The 25,410-nt window shown below is 44.5% G+C and overlaps 1 protein-coding gene across 4 annotated transcripts in view; it reads left to right on the top strand.

The window, feature by feature from the left end:
• Positions 1 to 25,410, top strand: part of Sergef (secretion regulating guanine nucleotide exchange factor) — a 198,151-nt gene that overhangs the window by 116,161 nt on the left and 56,580 nt on the right. For all 4 annotated transcript variants that reach the window (XM_028788868.1, XM_028788869.1, XM_028788871.1 and 1 more), the window contains one exon: positions 16,102 to 16,138. In XM_028788868.1, the coding sequence (XP_028644701.1) occupies positions 16,102 to 16,138 (37 nt within the window). The remainder of the gene's footprint in view (positions 1 to 16,101; positions 16,139 to 25,410) is intronic.

Below are 25,410 nucleotides of genomic sequence, written 5' to 3'. Positions count from 1 at the left end.
TATATATATATATATATATATCCACAAAGATGTTTATGTTTTTTGTGTTGGACCACACTGAGAAAAACAAGTATCACATGATTTCTGTCACAGTTGGAATCTAGATTTAAAAAGAAAGTCAAAAGAGTAGAAGGTTTACTTGGGAAGAAGAACAGGGTCAGGAGGTTGCAGGGCGGAGATCAGACTGTATGTATGTGTGGAAATGTCAAGGTTTTGTAGAACCAATGGGCACCGGTTTAAATTACATGATGATGTTATTTTGCTTATGACCTTGTGGCTGGAGGTGGGGCAATCACATTGAAGGAGAAGGAGAAAGAGTAATGAGTCCCACTCCCAAGGGGAGAGGAAAGAGATTCTACGGAGGAACCTGTAGAGTGAAAGGGGCCTGTGCAGACATCATAGAGGATGCTGTCTGCTGCACTTGTTATTCAAGAACCCATTGTGACACAGATGTGTCATCAGTCAGGAAGAAGGCATTTTGCATGTCATGGATGTGTAGCCAAGAATAGAACCCAACAGACTACAACTTTGTTTTGAACTGGGAAAGTTGAAAAGTCACCCCACTCGACCAAGAAGAGTCCTGTGAGGATTACTTGGCCAGGAGCTGTCCTGCAGGCAGCAGTGGGTCTGGGGGCAGAACAGCGACATATTTGTCTGCTGACTTGTGAACTGTGCCTGGACAGAACTCAGTGAGGTTGAGTCATTTCACTTTTAATATCAGAAAGAATGTAACTTTAGGGTCTGACCTTAGAGATTCTATTTTATTTTAATTTAAAAGCCAAAGTTCTGGCTGGAGAGACATGCTAGAAGGTCTAGAAATTGCCTAACATGGAAGAAACCCTGGGCTCTTACCTGGAACCACATGAACCAGGCTTGGGGGTACATGCCTAGCACTTAGAAGGTTTGGACCAGAGAGCCAGAAGTTCAAGGTCATAAGGTCATTCTTAGTGACATAATAAGTTTAAGGGCAGCCTGAGATACAGAAGACCATGTCTGGGAGAGGAGGCAAAATAATGCTTTCTCACCATGAGGCTCCAGAGGGTGTCACATGGCACAGACCCTCTTGGGTAGGGTCACATTCAGGTGTCTTCCTACTGATTTTCAGTGACCCAGCTGAGCTCAGCAGAAGCATCATCTGCAGCAGAAGCAAAGATTCTTGAGCCTTTTGCACAAGAGGTTCATCCTGCAGCTGTTGCCTGTGGTCCTCATGGAGAGAATTGAGAAAGGAAGGCAATGTGCTGCCACCTCCAGGACCCTACCAGCCCACTTTCTAAGTGCCCCCACCCTGAGAGGCCATCCAGGGGCCCCTCAGGGCTGGAGAGCTGTGTTCAACACTCAGGATCCTAAGTAGGAACTTGGGCTTGAGCAGTGGAACACAAAATAACCCACACAGACTTCCAAAAGTCAATTTTTGGCAGAGGAGAGAGAGATAGGGTGAAACAGAGCACCCAGGAAGCTGTGGCAGAATCCCAAGTGGGAGCTAAGGCCGAAGCCACGGTCACCACCTCTCTGAGTATGTGCAGGCTGAGGGGAAAATTCAGTTCTGCATCTGGCTCACACACCTGTAGGATTACTGTTGGTAGAATGTTGGTTTGAGCCCTAATTTGTCCCATGTAACCACAAATCTTAATATCCTGACATCGTGTTCAGCCTTCTGACCTCAGATCCTCAGACAGCTACACACATGGTGTTGAGTAGGAGTTGGGTGGACAGCGGTGGGCAGCTGTGGAGCCTGTAGAATAGGGAGCTGCCTGATGGCATGGGGAAGCTGCTGAAGAGAGGGCCCAATATTTAAAATCACAGCAACGAAAACTGCCTCGTAATCAACTGCAAATAAAGGCTGCATCCAGGAAGCTGACAGGGTGTCTACTGACGTGCTTCGGCTGGGTTCTCTGGTGAACACGATCTTTGCAGTCTTGTCAGGTAAATATCACTGTGTCCATTTTACAGGGAAGAGGCTCAAAAGTTCCAGGTCTCATATCAGGGTCAGACAGCTTACTGATAATTGTCAGACAATGGACCACACTTAGTGTCCCTGGGCCTCAATTTATAAAATAGGCATCATAATGAAACAAACCCAGAGGGATGATTTCTGCATCAGAGGAGATGTATAGATGACAAAGAAAAGATGGCACATGGATGGGAAGGCAGGAAGTGTTCCTTCACACCATGAGCTGGGCTTTGGTGAGCTAACCAGCACTCTCCACTCAGCCCTAATGTTCTCTTACTGACCTAAACCGTTTCAGGGAACATCAACACCAGACAGGCCACAGCAAAATGTGGTAAAAAAACAAAAACAAAAAACGAGACCTTCTGTAATTGTGTTTGAATTCAGATGAAACACAACCCTTCTCCTTGGTTGTTGGTGTGACTTCATGATTTTCAAGTAAAATATATAGAAATAAATATATATACAGAAGTAAATTGGGGGCCTGGATATAAGCAAAGAACAGCTTTAACGTATGTTTTAACTCATCACCAGATTCTTCACGCCCTAATGGAGTATGAACGCTATGTAAGTTTTGCTCATATGGTTCACCACATGTCTACGCATTTGTTTCCTTTAAATCCTGTTTGCTTTGTGTATGGATGTGACCCTGGAGTTTGCTGTGACCAGGCTAGCTGGCCAGCCAGTGAACCCAAGGACTCTTACATCCCTGGCCCTTCTCCCCTCAGTGCTGGGTACAGCTGCAGACAGCCTTCATAGTTCCCCAGTTGTCTCAGTGATACCTTCGCTGGCTGCTTTTCCCCATTATCCAGGTCACGATCCTGGGTCATGGTTGCATTTAGTTTCTTGGCCTCCTTTAATCCAGGACAACTTTACTTTGTCTTTTACGTGACTGCTGTGTTTTAAGCATACAGGACAGTTCTGTAGCCACGTATTATGTCCCTCAATTGCTTTTACTTGATTTTCCCTCCTGATTAGATTTCACCTCTGCCCTCTTGGCAGTAATACTAAATAAATGATGGTGTGCCTGCCTTTAGTACATCCTCAGAGGGGAATCTGATTTGAGTTTACCCATTATTAGTGATGTTCACTCACGTCTTCGGGTGAGGCGCTGTCCGCCCCCTTCTTTTCTATGAAGCTGCCATCTTTCCCCTGTGCAACTAAACAGTGATCTGTGAGGAGATGACTCTCTGAGCCTGCCACTCTTCCTGGACTTTTGCTCACCAGTTTTAAGGTGAATTGACAATTCATCCCTGCATTCACTGTTATTGTAATGGTTGTAAAACTTTTCTAAATCAATTATTCCTTTTATGTTTATTATTTATGACATTCCAGTATAAGGAAGATGGTTCCCTACTTCTGTATTTATTACCTAGTATGTATTCATGGACTTTTGTTTTATTCAGTGTACTGTAAGTGAATGTTGTCATTATTCATTTTAATGCTCAAATTCTCCCTGGCCCCAGCTGGTAGGAACCCCTTCAAGGTGGCTCCTATGTTGTTTTGACATCTCCATCACTCTGACTTTCTAAGACCCCTGTGTCACCTTACTTCTCGGCACAAACAGGGGCTCGCTTTCTAGTTGTTCTTTCCTTGTCCTGACCCTGGAGTCTGCCATTTCTTCAGGGAGTCTGATTTCTCCTAGTAAAAAAGCATTTAGGATCCGAGATCTGTAGAATAAGGGAACTCATTGTTGCTGAGGGCAGGGTCACCGCTGCTAGGCAGTTTTACACTGGCTTAAGTAGCCTAAGTGTGTAGGAATGGAACTGTAGTTTCCCGTCAAACCTTGACCTTTGGGCTGGTGTGCAAGGCTGGTCTTTGCTTCCCCAGATCCATGTTTGTATTTGCTCCATCAACAGTGGAATTCTGGTTTCCAGCAACATTAATATATTTTTCTATCTGCACAGTCCAACAGCGTGTGCAAAATACCTTCAGAACCCACATATGTATCCTGTGGAAGCAAAGGACCTACTAAATAATTTAAGATTTTTTTTGTAGTTCCTTTTTCATTTTTCTGGGGGTTTTGATGTTGTTCATTTGTTCGTTTGTTTGTTTTTTAGTTTTTCAAGAACAAACACAATTACTGTTATTCGGGATTACTTAAGATTATAATTCCAGGACGTTGGCGTAACTGATACACTCTGCTCTTAAAAGGAACTCACAGGGGCTAGAGAGATGGCTCAGTGGTGAAGAACATTTGCTGTTCTTCCTGAGGGTCCAGGTTCAGTTCCCAGAATCCACATGGTAGCCCACAACCAACTGTAACTGCAGTTCCAGGGGATGCAATACCCTCCTCTGTCCTTTGCAGACACCAGACATGCACACTGCGTACATACATACATGCAGGGAAACCTTGCATGCACATCAAGCCTGGTCTACACGGTGAGCTCCAGGGCAGCCAGTACTACACAGATCAACCCTGCCTCAAACAAACATAGCAAAGATAGATATACCTTTTATTTAAGAAAAGAGGGGTTAGGGAAGCCAGCAGTTAGAACACCGACTGCTCTTCAATTCCCAGCACCCACATGACAGCTCCTACCATCTGCAACCTTGGTCCTGATGCCCTCCTCTGAAGTCCAGAACCACCAGGCAAAGTGCTGCAGACACACATGCAGGCAAAACACTCAAACCCAAACATTTTCAAAAAGATTTATTTATTTATTTATTTATTTATTTATTTATTTATTTATTTATGTACATTAGTGTTCTGCCTGCATGTCTGTGATGGGGATGGAATTCTGGGCCTCTGGAAAAGCAGCCAGTGCTCTTAAATGCTGAGCCATCTCTCCAGCCCCGTTAAATATACATACATACATACATACATACATGCATGCGTATGTGTGTGTGTGGGAAGAAGTCAAAATATCGCTATTTGCAGATGATATGATAGTATACTTAAGTGACCCCCAAACTTCCACCAGAGAACTCCTAAACCTGATAAACAACTTCAGCAAAGTGGCTGGTTATAAAATCAACTCAAACAAATCAGTAGCCTTCCTCTACATGAAAGATAAACAGACTGAAAAAGAAATTAGGGAAATGACACCCTTCACAATAGTTGCAAATAATATAAAATACCTTGGTGTGAATCTAACCAAGCAAGTGAAAGACCTCTATGACAAGAACTTCAAGTCTCTGAAGAAAGAAATTGAAGAAGATCTCAGAAGATGGAAAGATCTCCCATGCTCATGGATTGGCAGGATTAATATAATAAAAATGGCCATCTTGCCAAAAGCAATCTACAGATTCAATGCAATCCCCATTAAAATCCCAACTCAATTCTTCACAGAGTTAGAAAAGGAAATTCTCAAATTCATATGGAATAACAAAAAACCTAGGATAGCGAAAACTATTCTCAACAATAAAAGAACTTCGGGAGGAATCACCATCCCTGACCTCAAGCTGTACTACAGAGCAATAGTGATAAAAACTACCTGGTATTGGTACAGAGACAGGCAGGAAGATCAATGGAATAGAATTGAAGACCCAGAAATGAACCCACACTCCTATGGTCACTTGATCTTTGACAAAGGAGCTACAACTGTCCAGTGGAAAAAGGACAGCATTTTCAACAAATGGTGCTGGTTCAACTGGAAGACAACATGTAGAAGAATGAAAATTGATCCATTCTTATCCCCTTGTACAAAGCTCAAATCTAAGTGGATAAAGGACCTCCACATAAAACCAGATACACTGAAACTAATAGAAGAGAAGGTGGGGAAAAGCCTCGAATACTTGGGCACAGGGGAAAAGTTCCTGAACAGAACTCCAATGGCATATGCTCTAAGATCGAGAATTGACAAATGGGACTTCATAAAATTGCAAAGTTTCTGTAAGGCAAAGGACACTGTCAATAGGACAAAACGACAACCAACAAATTGGGAAAAGATCTTTACCAATCCTTCATCTGATAGAGGGCTAATATCCAATATATACAAAGAACTCAAGAAATTAGACTCCAGGCAACCAAATTACCCTATTAAAAAATGGGGTATAGAGCTTAACAAAGAATTTTCAACAGAAGAAACTCGAATGGCCGAGAAGCACCTAAAGAAATGCTCGGCATCCTTAGTCGTCAGGGAAATGCAAATCAAAACAACCCTGAGATTCCATCTCACACCAGTCAGAATGGCTAAGATTAAAAACTCAGGTGATAGTAGATGCTGGCGAGGGTGTGGAGAAAGAGGAACACTCCTCCATTGTTGGTGGGACTGCAAGATGGTGCAACCACTTTGGAAATCAGTGTGGCGGTTCCTCAGAAAATTGGACATAGCATTACCCGAGGATCCAGCTATACCACTCCTAGGCATATACCCAGAAGGTGCTCGAACATATAATAAGGACATATGCTCAACTATGTTCATAGCAGCCTTATTTATAATAGCCAGGAGCTGGAAAGAACCCAGATGTCCTTCAACTGAGGAATGGATTAAAAAAATGTGGTATATTTACACAATGGAGTATTACTCAGCTATTAAAAACAATGAATTTGAGAGGTTCCTAGGTAAATGGATGGAACTAGAAATTATCATACTGAGTGAGGTAAGCCAATCACAAAAGAACACACATGGTATTCACTCACTGATTATTGGATATTAGCCCAGAACCTTAAAATGCCCAAGATGCAACTCACAGGCCACATGAAGTCCATAAAGAAGGAAGACCAAGTGGGGGTGATTCGGTCCTTCTTAGAGGGAGCAACAAAATACTCAAGGGAGCAAATATGGAGACAAAGCGAGGGACAAAAACTGAAGGAGGGGCCGTCTGAAGACCTTTCCACCTGAGTATCCATCCCATGTGCAGTCACCAAAGGTAGATGCTGATGTGGAAGTCAGGAAGTGCATGCTGATAAGAGCCTGATATGGATGTCTCCTCAGAGGTCTTCAAGAGTCTGACATATTCAGAGGCAGATGCTCACAACTAGCCATTGAAGTGATTATGGGGTTCTCAATGGAGGAGTTAGAGTGAAGACTGAAGGAGCTGAAAGGATTTGTGGCCCCATGAGGAGAGCAACAATACCAACCAACCACAGCTCCCAGGGTCTAAACCACCAGCCTGGGAGCACTTATGGAGGGATCCAGGGCCTTAGCTGAATATATAAGAGTGGAGGGCCCTGCTGGGCACAGGTGGAAGATGAGATCCTTGACCTCATGAAGGCTGGACGCCCCAGGGGGTGGGAGTTTTGAGGGTGGGGAGGTGGGAGTGGGGGGGTAGATAGAGGTTACATCCACAAAGAAGAAGGAGGAGGTGTGAGGGGATTGGGGGTTCCTGGGTGGGTGGGGGATGGGGTAAGGGGACAACATATGAAATGTAAATAAAACATCCAATAAAAAAATTAAAAAAAAAAAAAGATTATAATTCCAGAAGGCAGATGTGCAGAGTCTTAGAAATCGGTTTCCACTTGTTTTTAACCAGAGCGTACTGAGTCAGAGTCCTATGTCCAAAGGCTGCTAGGATTAGCTGTTCCCTGTTCCTCTAAAGAGTTATATTTGTATTTGAAGTAAGTTTTGCCTATTTTTTTGTTTATATTTAGTTTATATAAATTTGTGATTACCTATTTAATACTTTTAATATTCATATTCTTCTTTTAATATTATTCTTGATATTCTATGAATATCAGAAATTTCCCCCTGCTATATGAACTATGTGAATTAGTTAGTTTTCTGTTGCTGTGGTAAAACACCATGATACGGCACTCATAGAAGGAAGAGTCCATTTATGTAAACAGTTTCAGAGGGATAAGAGTCATGGGGGCTGGAGACATGGCTCAGTGGTTAAGAGCACTGGCTGCTCTTCCAGAGGATCCTTGTTCAGTTCCCATCAACCACGTGGCATCTCACATCTGTCTGTAACTCCAGTTCCAGAGGCTCCAGCTCTCTCAAGCAGACACATACACCCAGGCAAAACACTAATCTGCACGGAAAAAGTCAGTCCTGGCAGGGAGATGTGGCAGGCATGGTGGAAGGAAGAGGAAGCAGGACCTGGCTTACATCTTGAGCAGCAAACAGGGAACAGAGAGGGAACTGTCTTCCAGCTCTCAAGCCCACCTCTAGGGATGAATTCTACAAGGCCACACCTCTGAGTGTCCCTCTCCAGCTAGATCCACCTCCTTTCCCAGGAGCACTGGGTACTGAACTCCGGGTTTGTGTGTGCAAGGCAAGTGCCGTGCCCCTGGGCCACACACCTAACCACTGTCAGGTACTCTGAATGAATCACATTGTTTCCTGTTAAACTAATGGCAAACCTTTCTTTAAAATTGTTAACTTTGATGCATGGGCCTGGGCCTTGTGCTCTATTACAGAGCTAGATGTTCATTTCTTATAAGTAATGCACTATGAACATTCTTTTTTTTTTAAAGCTACTTAACACTTTATTGGGTGCTATGAACTATGAACATTCTTACATATGCCTTTTGATGAAAATAAGCACATATCAGTTTGGGGCACTTGTATTTTCTAGTAAATATATATTATATATATGTACATAGTTTTTCAGCTTTAGAAGATATTGCCAGATAAAATTCCAAAACAGCTGTTGGATTTCACTCCTGATGACAGGGTAAGACTTCTGCTTGTTCACATCTTTACCCAAACTGCTCTCGTTAGTCTTTTAATTTTTAATTTTTTTTAGGTATTCACCATTGCTCTCTATAGACATACCAGAAGAGGGCATCAGATCTCATTACAGATGTTTGTGAGCCACAGTGTGGTTGCTGGGAATTGAACTCAGGACCTCTGGAAGAGCAGTCAGTGCTCTTAACCATTGAGCCATCTCTCCAGCCCCTTTTAATTGTTTTTGTTATTATTTTTTATAGTAGTAGTAGTAGTAGTTGTTGTTGTTGTTGTTGTTTGAGACAGGGTTTCTCTGTGTAGCCCTGGCTGTCCTGGACTCTCTTTATAGACCAGGCTGGCCTTGAACTCACAGTTATCCACCTGCCTCTGCCTCTATAGTACTGGGATTAAAGGCATGCACTACCACGCCCAGCAGTCTTTTTCATTCTAATCTATTGTGATGACTAGGGCAAGGGTTAAACTTTTTTAAGAAACACACTCTACAGCAGTGGTTCTCAACCTATAGGTTGTGACCCCCTTCAAGGGTGGAATGTCCTTTTCTCAGGGGTCACCAAAGAGCATTAGAAAACACAGCTATTTGCATTATGATTTGTAACAGTAGCAAAATTACAGTTATGAAGTAGCAATAAATAATTGTATGGTTGGGGGTCACCACAACATGAGGAACTGAGTTAAAGAGTCACAGCATCAGCAAGGTTGAGGAGCACTGCTCTACAGTGTCTGCCTGTCCCAAAGCTATTTGTCACTTTGAGTTTAAGCAAGCTGGCTGTCCTCTGCATACAGTTCCGTGCTGTTCCCAAGGGTATGCTGACACACCGTTTCTGAATCTAGATGTTGTATTAGGCTCCTTCAATCCACAAGGATCAGAGATATTCATGTCTAAGGATTGTGGTGGGCTTTGGTATAGAGGGGAAAGCAGATGAAATAAGTGTCTTATGAAAGAGCAACAGAAAGTCACTCAGGAGCAAAGGCAGCTCAGAAGCTCAGCCACTGGACCTGAGATAGAATGTTCACACTGGTACTTCATGGGCCAGATAATTTACGTCTCAGAAGCGAATCTCTAGAATGAAGTGAAGGGTGAAGTTTTATTCTGTAGGTGGCAATGTGCTTGAGTGGGGTAGTCAGGAAGTGTTTAGGATGTGTGAGATGGGTCGGTATATTATTTTCAGAGAGGCAAAGGGTTTGCCCGCCAGCACATGGCTAGGTAGAAATAGTGCCTGGTTTCAAATACAGGTTTTTTTCATTTTGGCTTCTCCAAAGCCCATTTTTTTTGGTACTCCCATACTGAGTCATGAGAGTATTGGAAGTTCAAAAAGAGATTCGACCAAAGCAAATTGTAGCTGAGGCAGGAGGGGAGAGGAGCTGGGCCTCCCAGGAGCTGAGATGGTCCACTGGTCTTGGTGTGTGTGTGTGTCTTGGTTATGAGTATGGTACAGACACAGGGAAGGGACCTTGTTGAGCTAGAGCCATAGGAAAGGAGAGACCAAGTGTAGGGAGAAGACAGAAAGTTTTATTACCATGACAATGTAGAACTTAAAAAAAGGAGAAGGAAGATACAATGGAGTCATGTGGGGGCTCTTAAAGAGCCTGGGCAGGAATGGAGAGGACTGGACAACATCTAGGCCACTCTGAGACTCCCTGAGCAGCACAGATAGTGGGCTCTGGACTCTGATTAGATGTAAGGCAGAGCCTGACCGTCCTAGGAAAGTGTCTTGAGACAATCAGCTCTCACCTGCATGACCCCTGCATGACTGTCCTGTCGGCCACCCCTACAGAGCTGTCCACTGGGGAATTGGTTCCTCAAGTAGTCAATGGTACCTGGACATAGATTGTTCTGGAATGGCAGCCAAGCCTGGAAGAGTGGGCTGCTGGTGGAGGAGCTGCAGTGCTGCTCACCAAACAGGCCAGCTAATGCTTGGGGTGGATCAGTAGGAGCTTTCACAGTGAACTTTGCTATGGGGACACTGAGGTCCTGTACCTTACCCTGTTAGCGATACACTAATTACTGAAGTCCATGTGTTGGGCTAAAACTTGGTAGTGCTGCCTTGGACGTTAATGCCCCACACTGGAGAATTACTAACCCTAGTCCCTAAGCTACAGAAGACTTGGAGGCTTCTTTAAAACTTGAGATAACGTCTCTCAGTCCCTATGAATGTTCTAGTTCAGCTACATTCGGGCTCCCGGAGAGGACTGCGCAAATGTATTGAACTCGCAGGAGGAGGAGCTAGAGAGTCACATATGAGATGTCTCAGTGAGTCTAAGAGGGGTCTTCAAAGGAGGAGTAGCTGCTGCTCTCCTCAGCCAGGTAGAGCGTGAAGTGGGGAATGGAATTGCTGAGCCGGCAGCTGATCAGGGCTCCCAGCCAGAGGCAAACTCGCTTTCATGTTCCTGTGCTCACACTGGACCTGTTTCAGTACTGGTAGTGCCCACCTGCTTCTGTGTTGGCAGGTTCAATCTGAGGGTCTTGAACTTTGAGAGGAAAGTGCTCTGCTTGTAAGACATATCTCCATAGTCAGGGTTTTACTGCTGTGAACAGACACCATGACCAAGGCAACTCTTATAAGGGCAACCTTTAATTGGGGTTGGCTTATAGGTTCATAGGTTCAGTCCATTATCATCAAGGTGGGAACATGGCAACATCCAGGCAGGCATGGTGCAGGAGGAGCTGAGAGTTCTACATCTTCATCTGAAGGCTGTTAGGAGAAGACTGGCTTCCAGGCAGCTAAGATGAAGGTCTTAAAGCCCACACCTACAGTGACACACCTACTACAAAAAGGCCACACCTGCTTGAACAGGACCACACCTTGAAATAGTGCTATTCCTTGAGCTGAGCATACACAAACTGTCACAAGCCCCTAGTTTACGTTTCTTTAAGGATGCTACCTTAAAGTCTGTGTCCATATGTGCTTGGGACTACTTTGTGCCCCCTCTCCCTCTCCCTCCTGCTCCTGTTATCTTCCTGTCTCCCCTCGTTCCATTCCCTGCACTCAGGCTATGGACAGAGATGCTAGGCAGAGAATCAGTTGGATGATGGAGGGACTGAGGTAGGAAACACAGAGTGCTCAGGTAGAGCAGCAGGCTGGGGTTGGGGTTTGATGTTTGAACAGTTCTCTGTGGCTTACCTAAGTAAACAGTGGGAGAAAAGAAATCCCACTCGAGGAGAAAATGCAAAGGAGCCTGAAATTACATGACGTCCTTAGAGAAAATATGCAGCATGACTGGAAAAGAGAATATATTATTTGCGGTTGAAAGTTTATAAGAGTTAAATATGGACCAACTCACCCTGGCCTTACAAGTCATGCTCTGTAATTTAGACCTTATCCTCCCAATAGAGTGGAAGGGCAGCTGAGGAGGGTTTTCAGCAGGAGTCAGATTTGTGTATAAACATCTCATCTGTCATACACACAAGACATACATACAGACAAGACAGACACACTGTCATCTTTTAACATCTGAGAACCTCCAGGTCCTGGAGGTTAAAAGTCTTGCCAGAGGTCTCAGGAACCAGAAAGTAGAGGGCCCAGGAGTGACTTGGCTTCCTGGTTTGGGATCTTTCTCCTGGTACATAGCCGTTTTTAACAGTCTTCTACAAAACTGCCTGCCGCTGGGCAGTAGGGAGAAGCTGGCAGGAGTAATATGGAGCAAATGGAAGGAGTGTAGTGCTGGGAGTTGTGGCATGTGGTGTTCGGGATCCCCACCTAAGCCAGAGCACAGAGAGGGAGAAGCCATGGGAAGCTCATGCTCCCAGCTCGGCATGGGCATGACAAAGCCTGTCCATCCCTGTCTTACTCATGAATGCATAGCCGCAGCTATAGTGCGGGGCTAGCATCTGTCAGTGGCTGGCATGATCCCTAATGCTGGTTGGCTCCAAGTCCCTGATCAGGGTCACCACCAACCCCCAGACAAAAGTCCTTTGCCTCTCTGTGTGTTTCTTATATCGAAGAGGTTTGTTTTTGTTCGTTTGAGGTAACATGAAGCAGAGGCAAAGGACAGTAGCTTGTAAATGAGACAACCCGGTTTCACTTCTGCTGCTGCTGCCTTAACTGTGGAAGCCACTGAATATTCATGAGCCTCGAGTTCCTCATCTCTAAAGGAGCAAAGCCAAACATACCTGGAAAGATGTCTGTGATGATTAAAATGTGCCAGTGTTTCAGAAGCGCCTTGGAGCACAGCCTGGCACACACGAGTCCTTGGGTTATGGTAGTTTTAATTACTGTTCTTATCATTGTCACCACTCCACTATTGCTGTCACCACGGTAAAAGAACATTCTGGAAATAAAGACTGGTGGGAACAAAATGCCTACTTGTGTTGCTACCAGGATGCGATTGCCCTGATAATTTTACCTCTGTTACCTTTGGAGCCCCCTCCCCCAGATCTAAACATGTAAGTTTTATAGTCAGTTGGCTTTTTTTTTTTCTATGTAGAGGGAACTGCATTATAATTTTTTCTTATTTTTAATGGATCTACACTCCCCTATTACAAGAATTAGTGTGTAAGATTCAGAGAGAGCAGACAGCACTGTCAACATTCTGATATCTCTCCTTGCAGTCATTCTTATTCGTGTTTTATTACAGAGTGGATAATGTATTATGGATACGACTTTTATGTGATTTTTTTTTCAGTTCAGATGATATTTGGAATATTTTCTTAGTGTAAGCATCATCTTCCTAGGCTGCTTAATAGTCCATCAAATACCTCTGCCATCATTTACATAAATATTTGCTTACTGCTAGACATCCAGTTGTTTCCCTGTTCATCAGTCCAAGCTGCTCCCTAAATAAACAGACTTAGGGAGCCAGCCTCAGTACAGCCAGGAAGCTTATGGTGAGCTCCCGTCTTGCCTCTCGTCCCCAGAGAGTTACCATGGGACAATGTCAAGTCTCCTCAAACTTAAAGACAGTCTGGAGCAACTTACCAAGCGGACTTCTTTGCCGCAGTCTCTCAGAGTCCATGCAGTGTTATAGTCTTCTCTCCCAGGCTGAATCTGGCACAGGGAATCCCATCTTTGTGCAGGGCAAGGCCTAGGAGCCTAGGCTGCCCCACTTACCTCCAGCGTGCCTTGCTGAAATACTTTGAGCCCTTCCTGCAGTCAGAACTTCCATTTCCACTTGGGCATAAGACAGGAACTTGTCAGAGTATGAGGACCACAGTGGCACTAGTCTTTTTAGATAGATTAGATTTAAAGGTATCTTGTGTTTATGAGTTCTTTGCCTATATGTATGTGTGTGTCCAGTGTCCATGGAAGCCAGAGGGAAAGACAGTCATCCCCTAGAACTGGAACCACAGACAATTGTGAGCCACCATATGGTTGGTGGGAATCGAACCCAGGTCCTCTGGAAGAGTCGCCAGTGTCTTAACCACTGAGCCATTTCTCTAGCCTCTCCAGTTTTTTTTTTAATTAACAAATATCTGTTTTATATACATATACATACACATACGTATACATGTGTGTGTATCATGTACAACATGAAGTTTTGAAGTGAGTATACATCGTAGAATGGCTAGGTCAAACTAATCTATGTATCATCTCACATATTTGTCATTTTTGTGTTAAGACAACTTAAAATATTCTCAGCATTTTTATTTTTTTCCTTTTTTCATTTGTGTGTGTGTGAATTCATGTTTGCATGTATGTGGGTGCACATATGTGTGTGTACACATGTGCATGTGTACACATGTGAAGCTCCAAGGTTAATGTTAACAATCGTCTTCCATTTTTCTTGCGCTGTATTCACTGAGGCAGGGCCTCTCAACCCAGCTTGTTCTAGGGATCTGTTGTCTCCATCTTCAAAGACTGGAATCACAGGTGGGTTACAAGGTCCACCCTGTGCTAACATGGGTTCTGGGGATCTGAATTCCAGGCCATGCTTAGACAGCATGTTTTAACTTCTGCTACTCAGCAGTTCTCAAGAATATAACACCCTGTTGTTAGTTCCAGTCATCACAGGTGCAGACAGGCTACATGATCTTACTCTTGTGGAATCATTCCTGTGGTCATGAAAGTTCTCACATTCAGACTTGTTCTGGAACCCAGGACAAATCATTTCCTCTTGCCATGTCTCCTCTCTCTCCTGGGAGCGTAGCTGATACCCATGGCCCTTCCCACATCAACATCCAGAGTACTGACTCCCTTTCTCGGGCCTGGGATTAAAATGAGCATCCTGATGCTGGTCACGAATGCTTCTCCAGAGCCTAGAACACCTCTTCATCATCCCCTGGAAGCCGGTCACTTCCTCCTGACAGCTGGTAGATAGTGTAGAGACTGAATGGGGTAGACATACCCAGCAGTGGTTGGAAATCCTGGATTCAAACCCTGACAACCCGCTGCCCTCTCTCTCTGAGATTTTCTTTCTTTCATCCTACACTTGGCATTTTTATTCATTTGTTTGTCAGTTAACTGAGCCCCAGGCTCTGTTCATTTCACGAGTGCAATACAGAGGTGAGATTCACTGTCTTCTCAGGCTGTGTACATTTAGCAGAGACCAGAAGAAATACTAAAAGACAAGATGCCTGCTGCAGTGTGGTGCCGAATAGACAGAATGATTCTGATCAGGCAGAATGACATCAGTGCCCTAGCCAGCCTGTAGCCAAGGAGTTCAGTGAGTGCTCTAAGGTAAAAATGAATACAGTCTTTTATGTAGACGGTGAGGAGAGGCCGCTCTTGGTGGAAAAACAAGCATGCACTTGAGCACGAGAGAACACAGTGCATTCAGAGGCCGAGGGAGTCTGGCTGGAAGGAGAGAGGGACAGAGCAGAGACATCCCTTCTACTGACTCCTTGGCTCGTGTTATCACTGAATGTGATGGTCATTCTAGTTCAGTATTTGAGAACTGTTATCTTTATTACTATATCTTTCTGATTTTTTAAAAAGTGATGTGTATGATATAGAAATTTTGAAAAATGTTTTAGGTTTGGCAGCACACTCCTGAAATCTCATCGCTTGGGAGGCAGAGGCAGGAGGAGTGGGAGTTTAAGGCCAGTTTCGGCTCCATGAGAGCCTGTCTATGGTTTTGTATGTGTGGGGTGCTAGAGAGATGGTTTGATGATTAAGAACCCTGACAGAGGACCCAGGCTCAATCCCAGCACCCACGTGGATGCTCACAATGTCTGAAACTCCCATCCCAGGGGATCAGCACCCTCTTCTGGCCTCTGTGAATACTGCATTCACATGGTACATAGCCATGCATGCTGATAAAAAAAAAAAAAAAACCTACACAAAATAAAATGGGAGAAAAATCAAAAAATAAAACAGATTTAAAAATTTAAGTAAAAATAAGAAAGTTTGAAAAATAAAAAGTAGAAAGAAGAGATCACTGGTAGTCTAACTGGCTAAAGACAGCTTTAACGTCTTGGTGCATTTCCATGCGATGTTTTTTCACACTGACTTTTCATGTATCTGTGAATGTGTTATAATTATAATTTTAACCTTTGTGTATGGTGCTCCTTTCTACATCTTTCTAAAAGTTGCCAAGAATGGATGTGCATGCTATTATAAAATAACCTCGGTCGCAAAGCATGCAAGCTGGGATGTCTACACATTTTTTTTCTAATGGCTTATATTTTCTTTACTTTTACAGATTTCTTGTGGCTCAGAGCACAACTTGGCAGTAATTAGTAAGTAATTTTTACACTGATAACAGTTGATTGTGAAACCTTGGTAACATAATTGGAGAAGGCTCATTAGGGATCCAGGCTTGGTGGTGTGCATGCATACCCGGCATCCCAGAAGCTAAGCACAAGTTCCAGGTCATCTGGGGTATACAGTGAGAGAGAGAGGGTCGGGGGAGAGGGGGAGAGTTGGGGAAGATTTTGGACAAAGCACATAGTAGAAGCCTGTTCTCTGACCACTTCAGCATATTTCGTTGAGTATCTTCTGAAGGTGCCTGACCTTGCCCCTGCCTCAGAAAATGATAAAGACCTAATTGACAGGCTCAGGCTTCATGGGTAGAGAGACATAAAACTGAGGAGTGAGCCGGATGCTTCTGACTCTCTGAACAAACCCATTCTAGAAAGTTCTTTCCTCCTGGTCTGGCTCTGTGTTTGGAAGCACGGGTGGTGGTTCTCAGTCCTTTCTGCCTGGTGTATGCCTGCACCAGGGAACTCCCAGTCAGGTGCACACCTGGTTCATTAAAGCGTCCTCTTAGCTGGCCTTGGATAGCACAAGTTCATGACCGCACCCATGAGTAATTCATTCAGGAAAGCTGTCCAGTATTCTCTGTAGCAGATTTGGGCTGAAGAGCACAGTGTAGCAGAATGGGGCCCCTTAGACAATCGCTGCTCATGATCCATTTATACCCAGCGTGACTCCACGTGTACACGTATGTAAAGTGCATATATAAGTGAGACGTGTATTGGCAACAACTCATAAAAATTATTGAAAAAAACAGTTCTTTGGTATACACTAACTTTTACTATTAAAGGACAAAGTACTAATGAGTGTGTGTGTGTGTGTGTGTTTCTTTTTACATACAGAGTTTAATCTTGATTGAATATTTGAAATCATGGAACATAGAACATACTCAAAGCTGTCAGTGCTCAGAACACCACTTCACATAAACACCCAGTACAAGACAGCGGAATGTTTAAGACCATTTCAAAAATTGTTGGACATTCTATCCTAAGCATAAGCCAAAATTCATTTAATGATGTTTAAACTTAGTTGTTGTTGTTGTTGTCTGTGTGTGTGTGTACGTGTGTGTGTACATACACGTGTGCGCACACATGGCACTTGTTTCAAGGATCAAAACTTGGGCCTTTGGGTTTGGTTCTAAGTGCTTTTACTCACTGAGCCATCTGGCCTGTTCTGTTTAATGACTTTTAAAAAAGCAACTCAAATCATCACCTCATATAGCAGTCTTTAAAACCAAATACAGCAACTGAGCACACTCCAGAGATATACCGCTCTGATCCAGCTGAGGCATAACAGTAGGAAAAACACAGAAAACGTCTCTGTCTCTTCTTATCATTAGACCATCATGCTTCTGTGAGAGCAGAAAGTAGTTTATGTCACAGTGAGTCCGAGCCTCTGTGTTTCAGGTAGTGTTTGCTGGCCTCGTTGTGTGTTCAGAGTCAAAGCTGCAGTGTAGTCACATGATACAACATGGCGTCACATGATATAACATGGGTGAGCGTTGCCAATAACACCTTGGCTTCGTTACATATTTGATTTTGAAATAATCTGTTATTGTTGTGTGTTCAGAAACCTTTTATTGCTGCCAAATTTTTCACAACCCCCACATTTAGTCACTGTACCCGATATGAGGTTGTCACCACAGTTTAAGAAGCTGGGCATCACAAACTACAGTGTTGTGGCAAGGGGCCAGAGTTCAGTGCAGGCTTCTGTACTAGTGTGAACTCAGGTGCTTAACCCCTCCTCATTAAAGTAGAGGTGGCAGCAGTACCCAGTGCACAGTGTTGTTGTGATACAATCTGGACCACTCCTGCAGAGGACCCCAGTTTGGTTCCCAGCAATCATGTCCAGCGACCTTCAACCACCTGTACACTTCCAGGTCATACAGTGCCCTCTTCTGGCCCCCTAGACACTGTGCTCACCTATACAAACACATTTGCAGGGAATTAAAACTGAAAGTAAACTATCATTTGATGTGATTTCCCCTGGGTGGCCTTTCTTAGGCTTTAGTTCTCCTTCTGTGAATTGGAAGGTTTAAGGTCCTCCAGCTGAGTTCTAGTCCTCACTCACTCCTGCCTGCCTCCTGCCAGTGGTCGATACTGTTCCCTGTGTCCAAGTTCCGACTCTTGGCTTCTGGAAGGGAAGCTCTGTGTCCCTATCCCCTTTCTTGCCTAGTCACAGCACCTTGGATAGCACCTGACTCTCAGCAGAGCCATAAGCGCTCTTGTCTAAGCTAGACTGACAGCTGCCTAGGTTGAAGTGGTTTGAGGTACTGTTTGCTGGCCACAGTGTTGTGTGCGGGGTGAGAACTAAAGACAGCAGGGAATGGAAGCTGTAGGCAGCAATGACGACCAGAAGAGTAGAGTCAGAGAAAGAGCTAGAATGTGTATCGGCAAACCTGTGCCTGCTGTGTAGCAGGAGTGACTATTTTACACAGGAGCTGCTGTGGTCTGTGGACTGTAATTAAGATGAGCTAATGGGAGAATCTGAGGCTGTCCTTTAGAGAGTCTGTCGCTGCTGCCATCGCTGGATGGAAGGAGGGAGTTACCCCTGGGACCAGCATGGACAAAAAGGTTGAAGGGAATCTCCATCCATGAAGCACACAACTCAGCCACAAGGGAGGGCCCAAGCTAGCAGAACTGGAAACTGACCAGCAGAGGCAGCCTGGGACCTGAAAAGAGCAGAGCCAGCAGGCAGACTGATTCAAACCGGCCCCGTCTCTGCATGAACCCCATTTCCCTTCTCATTTGTACAATGGGGTATATAATCCTAAATCCAGGGCTATTGTGCACATTAGGTGAGATAAAGTTCACAAGTTGCCTCTTGTGTGTGTGTATTTCTTTGTTTCTGATTTACCTTGGCATGGAAAGTGGTAGAGAACTCTTCTAGTGAAGTATTTCTTTGTTGGGAGAGAGACATGAAGATATTTTGGGAAAGAGGTGTGCCATGTTATCTGGATGAGCCTGTGAGAGTCAGTGGGGGTTGGGAGGACTGGACAAGAGTTAGAGTCTTTTGAAATCAGACATGCTACTGGAGCCAGAGCTTAGAGGTAGAGCACCTGCCTCATACGCATGAGGCCCAGGGCTTGATCCCCAGGACCATACTCAATAAAATACAAATATGAGTAAATAAATAATTAAGCTGAGTGTGGTGGTACATACCTGTAATCCCAGCACATGGGAGCCAAGATCACTGTAAAGTAGAGGCCAACTTGGTTTACATAGCAATGACCAAGTTGACCAGGGCTACAGAGTGAGACCCTATTCTACCTCACTAAAAATAAATGAAACAATAACAGAAAAGCAAGTGTAATCTTAAATTATGTATTCATTTATTATGTGCATGTATGTGGACCTTAGTAAGTTTATATGCACTATATGCATGAAAGTAACAAAAGGTCAGAGGGCATCAGAACCCCCAAGGCTCCCAATGTGGATGCTAGGTTTGTGTGAGCTCAGATTCTCTCCAGCCACACAAATGTAATTTTTTTTTGTCCTTCCTGCCCAGGCCCAATGTGTTGAGCAGAGAGCCCAGGATAAGAACAAGTAGGCACACAGTATTCTCAGATGTCCACCCGCTTGAGCTGAGAATCAGTGATGCGCTGGAGTAACAGTCCCCAAAGGGAGCCTGGCAGAGTGCATGCTTTGCAGGCAGAAGTAGCAAGAAGCTACAGCCTGTTCACCATGGCAGGAGGCCAGCAAGGTGTGCTAGAGAGGAGCCCTAGCAGCCTGAGTCCCTGCTGCCTCTCCCCCAGCCCCACTGTCATTGCTGTGTCTGAGACTCCTGCATTCAGTCCCCCAGCACGGCACCAGTACCTGTTACTATATTCCATACATAATAGACTTGCAATACTCCCAGAGTAGGCTGGAGTGGAATAAAAGGAAACCAGACTTTGCTCATGGACAGGAGCCTTAATGGCTAACAAATGTGTACCAGACCACACAGCCTGGAGAGAGAAGTGAGGCAGAAAAGGATGAGGGGGTGGTATGGGAGATTTACTCTGTCTTAGAGGAGTGAGCACAACTCTACACGGTACATGTGTTCTAACCACCATGGACCAGTGAGACTCAGAGGAGCGGTGGGTTAAACAGGTTGCTCATAGAAGGGAGGGGTTCTAATTAACATTGAGGAAGACCCAGGCCCCCTGAGAGCCACCGTAACTGAAGAAAAACATGTCTTCATGCTGAATGTCCGTGTCCTGGACAAAATCTGCATGTAGCCGCTGAGGCCATGGTAAGATGAATCCTGACGCTGTCTGGGATCTGGACGTCTCTGCAGACCTTGGGAAAGTACCAATCCAGATTAGTTCAGCTACCCACTTCCCAGAAAGGGACCCAGTCTCTGCCCTGCAGCCCAGGGCAAGCCTCTTGGCCATCGCTTTCTGCTTCCTCCAAAAAAAAGAATGCTATGTGGGGACTTTATCCACATGTAGGTTTCTATCCTCCTTTGGCAGTTTGGATGAGTTCTTCCCTTAGTTTCCCAGTTAAGTCTTTCTTGGCATGGCTGGTGCTTGCCACCACCCTGTGGTGAGGCAGGATGGCAGGTGGTGAGAGTTCCTGCCTGGGAAGAACTGCTAGGTGTAGCCCTGCGGGGGCTTAGATGACAGCTAAAGAGAGATGAGGCCATTGGCCGTAACTGGGCTGCCTACTCAACCTCCTGCTTCCTGTAGATACATACCCTGCCCTGCTGAGCTGGATTCCTGTTCTGTAACCTTACCAACATGGTGTCCACCCAGAAGTGGGTCTTCTGAGTGGCATAGGCATGCCAAGATCCTGCTTGCTCTGTGTCTGTGCATCATGGGTACCTTGCGTTCACTCACCTGACTTGTCATCTTTTTCATTTCTTTTCATGCAGGATTTCCCTCTATAGCTTTCATTGTAGACACTGTTGGCAGAGATGAGCAAGGGCACATGACCACGCTGCTCAGGAGACCCTTGCTTAGGAAGGCAGCTCAGTGAGCAAAGGGCTAGCTGTTTGTTCTCTTTGCTTTTCTTCTTTCTGCTTGAGGAAAACAGAGTTTATTTGGCTAACCATTCCAGGGATACAATCCATCATGGCAGGAAGGGATGGCAGCCAGAAAAGAAGGCAGCTGTTCACTTCGTGCGTAGGAAGCAAAGACTCCCAAACACTTGGGCTCGGCCCATTTCCTCCTTTTCATTATGTCTGAGACCTCAGCCCAGGAAATGGTACCACCCACTTCTAGGGTGAGTGTTCCTACTTCAATTAACCTAATCTAGACACATCCAGAGATTTGTTTCCATGGTGACTCTAAATTCCATCAAGTTGACAGTCAAGAGTAACCATCATATCTTGTGCTTGTTGGCCAGCCAGTCTTGTCTATTCAGTGGCCTCCTGGGCAGTGGCAGATATTGTGGGGGGAGGGGGAACAAGCAAGGACAGCTCCTGGGGATTGATATCTGAAGTTGTCTTTGGCCTTTACACATATGTGCACCCAGAGGAGCACATACATACATATGCATACATAAAAAGAAATGGAGGCAGACGGGCAGGCAGGAAGAGCTGGCTACATTGCCTTTCTCCACGCTCCGTGCAGACCCTTTGAAAAGGACATTATTGATGATGGCAGTCTGGAGCACAAGGCTTGCCAGACAGCCTTTGTTAAATAATTGTATATTGGCAGGAAGTGTGGTCCCCACTTTCCCTAGCAAAGCCAGTTCTCGTACCAAATTGCAGTGATAGTGTATGCATCACTTTCCTGGTACTTTCCAGCGGGTGAGCCCGTGAACCTTTGTTACATGAATGGTGGGGCATTTGACCTTGGCCTGACACCTGTCACACAGGGTGACCTTGGCCTGACACCTGTCACACAGGGCCCTGCCAGAATTTAATAGAGAAAAAAATGTAATAAAGAAAAATTACAAACAAAAAAAAAAAAAAAAAAAGAAAGCCGGGCGGTGGTGGCGCACGCCTTTAATCCTAGCACTTGGGAGGCAGAGGCAGGCGGATCTCTGAGTTCGAGAGTTCGAGGCTAGCCTGGTCTACAGAGTGAGTTCCAGGACAGCCAGGACTACACACAGAGAAACCCTGTCTCGAAAAAACAAAAAACAAAAAACAAAAAAAAAAAACAAAAACAAAAAGAAAAATTACTTTTTTATTTTTATTTTATGGCACTAGCAATGCTACCTTTGAACCCCAGGGCTTTGTAGAGTGCTTTGAGGTATGTTCAAGCTTGCGTGTTCCCCTGCAGAGTGTGATGGGCAGGCTATAGATGTCTTCTCTGACGATGCATTTTATCTTCATTGCTAGGTGATGAGTCAGCACTGCCATGACCATTGTTATGTCACTGTATGAAAGGACACATTCCAGAGGCTGTTATTATACAAAAATTTATTTTAAATTTTGCAGTGTATTACCAAGTTCATCTCTAAAGGATGATACTATTTTTTCATTCCAACCAGCAGTATGCAACAGTGCCCGTATCTTGTAGTGTCCCTAATAGAGGGTTGTAAAGGTTTGGATTTTTGCCAGTCTGATGTGACAGCTGAACAAATTTTCAAGGTGGCTTTTAAATTAATTTGTGTTTTGTTTTGAGACAGAGTCTCTCTACATAGCCCTGGCTGTTCTAAAACTCACTGCATAGATCAGGCTGGCCTTGGACCCACAGAGATACATCAGCCTACCTCTGTCTTCTGAGTGCTGGCATTTAAAGATGTCCATCACTATCTCTGGATTTTTTTTTTTAAAAAAACTTTATGTGTATGAGTGTTTTGCCTAAACATGTATTTGTGTACCATGGGTTTGCTTGGTGTCCATGGAACCCAAAAGAGTGTGTTGGAGCCTCTGAAACTGGAGTTGTAGAAGGTTGTTAACTGCTCTGTAGGTGCCAGGGATCCAACTCAGGTCTTCTGTAAGAGCATATAGTACTCTTAACCACTGAGCCCTTTTAATTACTTTTGGACTTGAAGAATAATATTTACAGACTGGCAAGATGGCTCAGTGGGTATAGGCATTTACCTCCAAGTCTGACAGATTTCAGACCCATGGCTGACTTTGGAGAACTAACAGTTGTAAGTTATCCTCTGACCTCCACAGGTGGTGTACACACACACACATACACACACACACACACACACACCACATAACATTTGTGAGGGGTAATCTAGGTAGTCAGCCTGGTTGGGTTTGGGAGTAAACAAGCAAATTCCAAGACAGCTGGCATTGTACCTAAGTGAGAAGGCTTCACTTAGCCTGTCGGTCTGTGAAGTGTTTCTAGAGACAATGAGGTGTTTCCAGAGACAATTAGACCACGGGGGTTTTGACCTCATGAATGGTTTAGTCCATTAACAGATTTAAGGTGATAGATCTGTAAGTTGTGGGGCCTGCCTGGAGGAAGTGGTATCTTGAATAGGTTCTTAGGGGCTAGGTCCTGCCCTAACCACTTTCCTGTTGCTGCTCTAACCTGCTTTTCCTATCAGCCATGATGTGAGCTGCTTTTCTGTGCCCTTCTTGACCCAGTGACTGAAGCCTCAGAAATCATAAAGAAAACAAACAAATTCTTCTCTTGAATTATGTGTTGAGTCACAGCACTGGTAAAACCTATAGAACGTATGTGACATGTTTCACTTCTAAGGGTTTGAATGACTTTTCACACAAGCATGTACTTAAGAAACTTGTTAGCCTGGAATTTACCAAATAGGTTAGGCTGACTGGCCACCGAGCCCAGGGATCTGCCTGTCTCTACTTCCCAAGAGCTATGACTACAAACATGCACCTCCATGCCCTGCTTTCTCCATGTGGGCTCTAAAGATTGAACTCATATTCTTCACATACTGAACTATCTCTCTGGCTCTGTGCTTCTCTTCTTCTTCTTCTTCTTCTTCTTCTTCTTCTTCTTCTTCTTCTTCTTCTTCTTCTTCTTCTTCTTCTTTTTCTTCTTCTTCTTTTTTAAATATGTTAGCCGTTGATCCATTTGGAATCTATCCTAGTTTAGAATGTCAAGTGTGGATTCAACTTCATTATTCTCCAGATGGCTCCTCAATTATCCCAGTACTGTTGACGAAGCCTTTGGCTGACTTCCTGGCTCCTGCTGCTACCAGAGCAGCCCTAAGGCTCAAAGAGAAGAAGGGACTTCCCCATTTTGCCAGAGGTAGAGGATAACAAGTTCTGCTCAGACAGGGGCTGGTAGCTGCTTCTCAAGGGGCTCCTGGATCTGTGTGCTGGGCAGGCAGAGGGCATGCTAACAGAGCTTCCACTGGCCCTGGTGCTCAGTGCTCTGCCCTGATCCTGTTTCACACCACTCTGGAACTGATAGATTTGTTTCACTGTCTCACCTGGTGGTTTGGGTGCCATATTTTTCTCTCCACCAAGCCAGAAACATGACTGATGTTTCCTCATCTGGAAGAGGTGTTGGATTGTTTTGTTTGTTTTTCAGGTATTTTTCCTTTAGAAGAGTTTATATCTCTTCACAGGACTTGTTCTAAATGACGTGAAGAGGTGAGGCTGCCTGGCTATAGAAAACGCTCCTGTACTTGCTAAATTACTGTCAGCTTGGCCCTTTTTAGCACAAAGGTGACTATGACATTTTTGGTATACTTCTCTGGTTCCTCTAGAGTTGTTGGGGGTCACAGATGTGGCAGTTGTGACCCTCCAAACTTACAGACACAGAAGTCAATGGGAGCTTTGAGAGACTGAATCTAATAACCAAGGTGAATTCAAGGCAAATACTGAAGAATTGGAGTACAGCAGAATCCTTCTGCTGTGCAAGGGCTGAACTCTGCTCCCAGCAGTGGCTGACGCTGTAACCCCAGGCACTTAGTTATTTGGACAAGATGATTTCTGAAGTCATCTGCACCTCTCGGCGTCTGTCCTTGTGTCTGTGACCTGTACCAAAAAGATAACACTGAGCCGTGCACATATTCCTTGATTGCTTTTAAATATTGACTGGATAGTATAACCATTCCCTTCTTTGGTTTACTCATTGCTGATAATGTGAGGCAGGCATTCTGGATACTGTGGAGAGAGATGGTAATAGGGTGTCTGGGAGAACTCGTGTTTAGTAGAAAGAGCTTTGGATGAGATCTGACAGGTGCTTTGCTCTAGATACTGAAGGGATACTGAAGAAGGGATACTGAAGGGATATTGAAGGGATACTGAAGAAGGGATACTGAAGAAGGGATACTGAAGAAGGGATACTGAAGAAGAAGGGATACTGAAGGGATACTGAAGAAGGGATATTGAAGAAGGGATATTGAAGAAGGGATACTGAAGAAGGGATACTGAAGAAGGGATACTGAAG

This window comes from Grammomys surdaster, unplaced genomic scaffold (assembly GCF_004785775.1).
Source record: "Grammomys surdaster isolate TR1022 unplaced genomic scaffold, NIH_TR_1.0 125769, whole genome shotgun sequence".
In the NCBI taxonomy this organism is placed as follows: Eukaryota; Metazoa; Chordata; class Mammalia; order Rodentia; family Muridae; genus Grammomys; species Grammomys surdaster.
This window is presented reverse-complemented; position numbering and strand designations above follow the sequence as displayed.